This window comes from Oncorhynchus tshawytscha, linkage group LG04 (assembly GCF_018296145.1).
Source record: "Oncorhynchus tshawytscha isolate Ot180627B linkage group LG04, Otsh_v2.0, whole genome shotgun sequence".
Lineage (NCBI taxonomy): Eukaryota > Metazoa > Chordata > Actinopteri > Salmoniformes > Salmonidae > Oncorhynchus > Oncorhynchus tshawytscha.
Window position 1 is genome coordinate 59,338,405 of NC_056432.1, and position 6,920 is coordinate 59,345,324.

The following is a 6,920-nucleotide window of genomic DNA, read 5'->3' on the forward strand; positions in this document are numbered from 1 at the left end:
CTCAAGTGTAATTCATTTATTCATTTCTAAAGCAAAAGATGGTTGACAAATTATATACAGCGATAAACATTGCTTCAAGTACATAGCAACCACTCAGTCGCTCAAACTGCCAATTGCATGTCAATATAGTTACAAAAGAAAGCCAATCACACCAAATGTTATCATTTGTGTTTGGTGTTTTACAACAACTATACTTACAAGCTCGATAGCCACACCAACAGAATGAGTGATCTGATCAAAACATCCTTAAAAAATAAAAATAAAGTATCTGACATGGCAAATGGCTGTGCATTCAAAAAGTTATTGGGGTAAATAATGGCACAGAAACTGCTCAAGAAATAAAATAACACCATAGGCACAATCTTTAACCGTATTAAGCAGCAAACCAAGGCTGGCCTCATCCATTTCCCCTACAATAAGAGGACAAAATGGCCATTGCAAAGTCTCTTGTTAGGATTAAGTTGCAATAACTTTTTATAGAGACAGTTAACAAAAGTTGCCATATGACTTAATTCAATGAGGTTGAAATCTGCTTTTCTCTCGATTTCTGCCCATTAACATGCATTGAAAATAATTTGCAAATGAGTCGAGACGAGCAAGACACGATTTCCTGAAATTCTCATTCCATGTTGATATCAAACAATAACTTGAATCCAGACGTGATTCAGTAGTGTTGCTGCGGGTGCATGTGTCCACTGTGCCCCGGCCCAGAGTGGTCAGTGGGTGGGGTTATGAGAAGAAGGCATGGGTGCCGTTTAGGGCCCTGCTCACGGTGCTCAGGAACCCCCCAGTGTCTCTTCCCAGCTGGGGGCCCGTAGGGGTGTGGTGAGACTGACCTGGCAGGGCCAGTATTGTAGCGGAACCTGCCTTGTTGATACCCATTGTATCTGGGTGGGTGGAAACCTCGCCCCCTGGATCGAGCACCTCTGTGAATCCCCCTGTCTGTGGTGCTGATTCCTGGCATGTTGGTCCTTTTAGGCAATACCTGCAATGCAAAGGCCACAGAAACAACCTACTAAAAGACCTGGAATCATAATTAACAGGGAAACTTAATTCTGCTCAATTTATTCATGAATGTGCAACTTTATCAAGTGTGTTTTGAGTTTAGAATTCAGGTTTCCTTTCCTACTAACCTTTATGACTCTGTCTCTGAATACCGTCTCATCCAGGCTCATGGCAGTCTGCACTGAGTCCCTGTCATGGAACTCAATATATGCAAAACTGGGAGAAAGAAAGTCGTTAACAATTTGAGTATAAGTTAACAGAACATACAAAATGTCCAAGAAACAAATCAAATGGTGCATAAACCATGTAATTGGACTTTGCATTGAAACTGAGGTCCCACATGATGGGATGGATAGTTAACCTCACCCCTTGGGATGGCCAGAGAATTTGTCACAAAGGATGGTTACTCTGTTGACAGGACCACAGCCATTGAAATGGATCTCCAACTCATCTGCAGTGGCACCATACTCCACCTGTTTAATGTCCATAAAATATCATGAGTCTATGCATGAGGACCCTCGGTTACTGTGTGGATATCGTATCAAATATGAATTGTGTATAACTTGACATGAATGCTAAATGTAGACGTTAATTTAAAAAAAATAAACCTTACATTTCCCACATAGACAGATCTGTTGTCAGCATCTATCCTTTCCTCATGGGTCATTGTATAGAACATTCCTGCTGTTTTGAACAGAAGAGAACACTGGAGCATATTGCACAGGACAGAAATTGAAAGACATCAAACACAAAGCAACTAATTACAACCCCACCAAGAGGAACTGAGGACTAGTTCGATATATTTATCAAGAGGAGTTTGCAAGACGACAGCCCCATTCCGTCAGAGGAAGGGATAACCTGAAATAGAGGCTGCCGGGCCTTGGGCAATGATAAAACCCTTCTGGAACGCTGCGGCTCACTGCTCGTCTCATTGGGCAATGATGAGGCTCATGTGAGCCACACTGTGTCAGGCCAGCCCAGCAGATGGGCTCAGGTGTGGGCCAGCTGGCTAAGCTGAACAGGAGCTGGAGCTCAGCTGAACAGGAGCTCACCTGCCTGGATCTGTCTCTCTGTTGCCTCATACTGCACTGCTCTCAGCCGCTCCTCCTCCTCCATCTCTTGCACCCGTGCCTTGATGGCTTCAAGCTCCTATATGCAATGGGAAATGCCAAAACATCTGAAATACGCATTGTCATAAGGGGTAGTGTAGGAATATGCAGTATGAAACCTTTTTTTTTTTTTTTTTTTTTTTTTTTTTTTACTTTCAGACAACATAAAAACATGTCTGAAATGTATGAGATAAGAGCGCCTTGAAGTTTCGGATGCCTAGCATCTCAAGTGGCCTATTTGAACAGCTGGTTTAAGTTGTTGTTTGAGGATGCAATTATATTGTTGTTCAGAACCACACTTGCTGCTGCCACATTACGCAGGCGCGCGAGACGCGCCCCAGTGGATGGATATATTGTGGCAAGATAATGCAGTTTAAACCTACAAAACTGTCATATCAATCAGGTAACATAGGTAGAACATAGACGTAGCGTATGTGCTGCAGTAATAATACAATAGGCTACCTGGAATTTCCTTTGACCCTACGTTATGTAGCCTACAATCAATTGCGCATTCAAGAAAAGAAAAAACAGGCTAGCCTGCAATTTGTATCACGCAAGGCCAAATACAATTATCTTATGTTTTCTTACATACCGGGTCCTCCATGTAATGATCTCCCGTGAGCTCGCCTTCTATGTACATATCTTGCCTTTGCTCCGCCATATTCAGTGCTCAACAGCAGACACCAAACCCATGCCCGCAGACGCCACTTCAATCCCCGCGACGTCGCTCTCTTGTAGCCAGTCCAGTGTAGAAGACTCCAATGCAATCGATGTTTTTTTAATCACTTCTCCGATTTGAATAAGGTTAATAAATGTAGCCTATATACGGAAGATTGTTTGGATTAAATAAAAATATCTTCGCGCGGACAGAATCTACCCACGCCCTTGTCAATAGTGGTTGCTTACCTGTCTGTCAAATATGACGAGAGGGAATGTCAATTAATTATCACATGGTTGTGGGCTTGCCCCATCAGTAGTTGGATTGGCATTTTATGAAAATAAATCTATAAGGTATCATTTTATTTTCATAAATGCAAATAAATGCATTCTCGTGTGGTTTCAATGTGAACTGCTATTGATTACAATGCCAGGTCAGGATAAGGGGACTTGTCCAAATGCTGCCCATACCTCATGCTGTTCGTACACAACTGTCCCCCTCTATGGACTATGTGAAATATAATGAAAATAACAGTAGAAAGCCTGTTGTGGTCTTTGTCTATGGTTTACGTTAATCTTAACCAAACGGTTTTCCCGACCCACGGAGGGTGCCTAAATGTCTGAAGTAACTTAAGCCTATTGGACTCAGTCACATGTGTACTTGAATGTTTCTGTTGTGTACTTTAATATTTCTGCTGGTACATTTACCGTTACCTTTACAAATCCCGTTTTAAGGTCTATCAGATTATAGTGGCATTCAAACTCAGCCGAGACCCCATTTTTTTCCCCAAGAATTTCTCGTGACCCCACCCCATGCCAAATAAAATAATTGGGTAAATTTCGATTTTTACATCACCAAATAATCTTCAATTCATTGCATTTTCATCTCTTATCAAAACAAAAAGAAACCAATTATACACATTTTTATCAAATTATCTTTCTCAAAAACGTTTGTATAGGCCTATTGTCCCATACCATACTTTTATATATACAGTACCAGTCAAAAGTTTGGAACACACCAACTTATTTAAGGGTTTTTCTTTATTTTTACTATTTTCTACGCTGTAGAATAATAGTGAAGACATTAAAACTATGAAGTAACCCATATGGAATCATGTACTAACCAAAAAAGTGTTAAACAAATCAAAATATATTTTATATTTTATATTCTTCAAAGTAGTCACCCTTTGCCTTCATGGCAGCTTTACACACTCTTGGCATTCTCTCAACCAGCTTCATGAAGAATGCTTTTCCAACAGTCTTGAAGGAGTTCCTTACATATGTTGAGCACTTGTTGGCTGCTTTTCCTTCACTCTGCAGTCCAACTCATCCCAAACCATCTCAATTGGGTTGAGGTCGGGTGATTGTGTAGGACAGGTCATCTGATGCAGCACTCCATCACTCTTCTTCTTGGTCAAATAGCCCTTACACAGCCTGGAGATGTGTTGCATCATTGTCCTGTTGGAAAAACAATTGATAGTCCCACAAAGTGCTAACCAGATTGGGTATCGCTGCAGAATGCTGTAGTAGACCTGCTGGTTAAGTGTGCCTTGAATTCTAAATAAATCACTGACAGTGTCACCAGCAAAGCACCCCCACACCATCACACCTCTTCCTACATGCTTCAGAGTAGGAACCACACATTCGGAGATCATCCGTTCACCTACTCTGCGTCTCACAAAGACACAGTGGATGGAACCGAAAATCGCACATTTGGACTCATCAGACCAAAGGACAGATTTCCACCGATCTAATGTCCATTGCTCACGTTTCTTGGCCCAAGCAAGTCTCTCCTTCTTATTGGTGTCCTTTAGTAGTGGTTTCTTTGCAGCAATTCAACCATGAAGGACTGATTCACACTGATTCACACTCCTCTCAACAGTTGATGTTGAGATGTGTCTGTTACTTGAACACTGTGAAGTATTTATTTGGGCTGCAATTTCTGAGGCTAATAACTCTAATGAACTTATCCTCTGCAGCAGAGGTAACTGGGTCTTCCTTTCATGTGGCGGTCCTCATGAGAGCCAGTTTCATCATAGTGCTTGATGGTTTTTGTGACTGCACTTGAGAAAACTTGAAAAGTTCTTGAAATGTTCCAGATTGACTGACCTTCATGTCTTAAAGTAATGATGGACTGTTGTTTCCCTTTGCTTATTTGAGCTGTTCTTGCCATAATATGGACTTGGTCTTTTACCAAATAGGGCTATATTCTGTATACCATCCCTACCTTGTCACAACACAACTGATTGGCTCAAACACATTAAGAAGGAAAGAAATTCCACAAATGAACATTTAGCAAGGCACACCTGTTAATTAAAATGTATTCCAACTTCATGAAGTTGGTTGAGAGAATGCCAAGAGCGTGCAAACTGTCATGGCAAAGGGTGGCTACTTTGAGGAACCTCAAATATAAAATATATTTTGATTTGTTTAACACTTTTTTGCTTACTACATGATTCCATATGTGTTATTTCATAGTTTTGATGTCTTCACTTTTATTCTACAATGGAGAAATTGGTTAAAATACATTTAAAAAACCTTGAATGAGTAGGTGTGTCCAAACTTTTGACTGGTACTGTATATACACTACCGTTCAGAAGTGTCACGTTCTGACCTTAGTTCCTTTGTTTTGTCTTTGTTTTTGTATGGTCAGTGAGTTGGGGTGGGCAGTCTTTGTTTGTTTTCTATGTTGGTTTTTGTGTTCGGCCTAGTATGGTTCTCAATCAGGGGCAGGTGTCGTTAGTTGTCTCTGATTGAGAATCATACTTAGGTAACCTTTTTCCACCTGGATTTTGCGGGTGTTTGTTTCCGTGTGAGGGTTTGGGCCACACGGTACTGTTTTGTAAATTCACTTTATTGTTTTGAGTCAGTGTTCAGTGCTTTCTTTAATTAAAATCATCATGAACACTTACCACTCTGTGGAAAAACCCTTACAAGAAGTTTGGGGTCACTTAGAAATCTCATTGTTTTTGAATGAAAAGCATTTTTTTCTGTCCATTTAAAATAACATCAAATTGATCAGAAATACAGTGTAGACTTTTGCTAATGTTGCATATGACATTTGTAGCTGGAAACGGCAGATTTTTTATGGATTATCTACATAAGCGTGCAGAGGCCCATTATCAGCAACCATCACTCCTGTGTTCCAATGGCACGTTATCTTAGCTAATCCAAGTTTATCATTTTAAAATGCTAATTGATCATGACAACCCTTTTGCAATTATATTAGCACAGCTGAACACTGTTGTTCTGATTAAAATAGCAATCAAACTAACCTTCTATAGACTAGTTGAGTATCTGGAGCATCAGCCTTTGCGGCTTTGATTACAGGCTCAAAATTGTTAGAAACAAAGACCTTTCTTCTGAAACTCGTCAGTCTATTCTTGTTCTGAGAAATGAAGACTATTCCATGCAAGAAATTGCCAAGAAACTGATGATCTCGTACAACGCTGTGTACTTCACCCTTCACAGAGCAGCGTACACAGGCTCTAAACAGAATGGAAAGATGAGTGGGAGGCCCCGGTGCACAACTGAGCAAGAGGACAAGTACATTAGAGTGTCTAGTTTGAGAAACAGACGCCTCACAAGTCCTCAACTGGCAGCTTTATTAAATAGTACCCGCAAAACACCAGTCTCATCGTCAACAGTGAAGAGGCGACTCCGGGATGCTGGCCTTCTAGGCAGAGTTGCAAAGAAAAAGCCATATCTCAGACTGGCCAATAAAAAGAAAAGATTAAGATGGGCAAAAGAACACAGACACTGGACAGAGGAACTCTGCCTAGAAGGCCAGCATCCCAAAGTTGCCTCTTCACTGTTGACGTTGAGACTGGTGTTTTGCGGGTACTATTTAATGAAGCTGCCAGTTGAGGACTTGTGAGGCATCTGTCATTTGCCCGGTACAGTTGAAACCGTGATTAATCCATGAAGAGCACACTTCTCCAGTGTGCCAGTGGCCATCGAAGGTGAGCATTTGCCCACTTAAGTCGGTTACGATGCCGAACTGCAGTCAGGTCCAGACCTTGTGGAGGACGATAAGCACACAGATGAGCTTCCCTGAGACGGTTTCTGACAGATTATCCAGAAATTCCTTGGTTGTACAAACCCAGTTTCATCAGCAGGACCACGTGGCTGGTCTCAGACAATCACACA

General features: G+C 41.2%; 1 protein-coding gene across 2 annotated transcripts; it reads right to left on the bottom strand.

The window, feature by feature from the left end:
* Position 1: 1 nt before the first annotated feature.
* LOC112249115 (embryonic polyadenylate-binding protein 2-B) lies at positions 2–3,105 on the bottom strand. 2 transcript variants are annotated; one of them, XM_024418771.2, is made up of 7 exons: positions 3,021–3,105; positions 2,707–2,933; positions 2,058–2,154; positions 1,619–1,689; positions 1,372–1,478; positions 1,134–1,221; positions 2–985 (listed from the first exon to the last, which is right to left on the bottom strand). In XM_024418771.2, the coding sequence occupies exons 2-7, from the start codon at positions 2,773–2,775 to the stop codon at positions 665–667; spliced, it is 753 nt and encodes a 250-aa protein (XP_024274539.1). In that variant the 5' UTR covers positions 2,776–2,933; positions 3,021–3,105; the 3' UTR covers positions 2–664. The 2 variants fall into 2 exon arrangements, with proteins under 2 accessions (XP_024274539.1, XP_024274540.1); XM_024418772.1 differs by lacking the exon at positions 3,021–3,105 and having other exon boundaries at positions 1,619–1,686; positions 2,707–3,014.
* Positions 3,106–6,920: the final 3,815 nt, after the last annotated feature.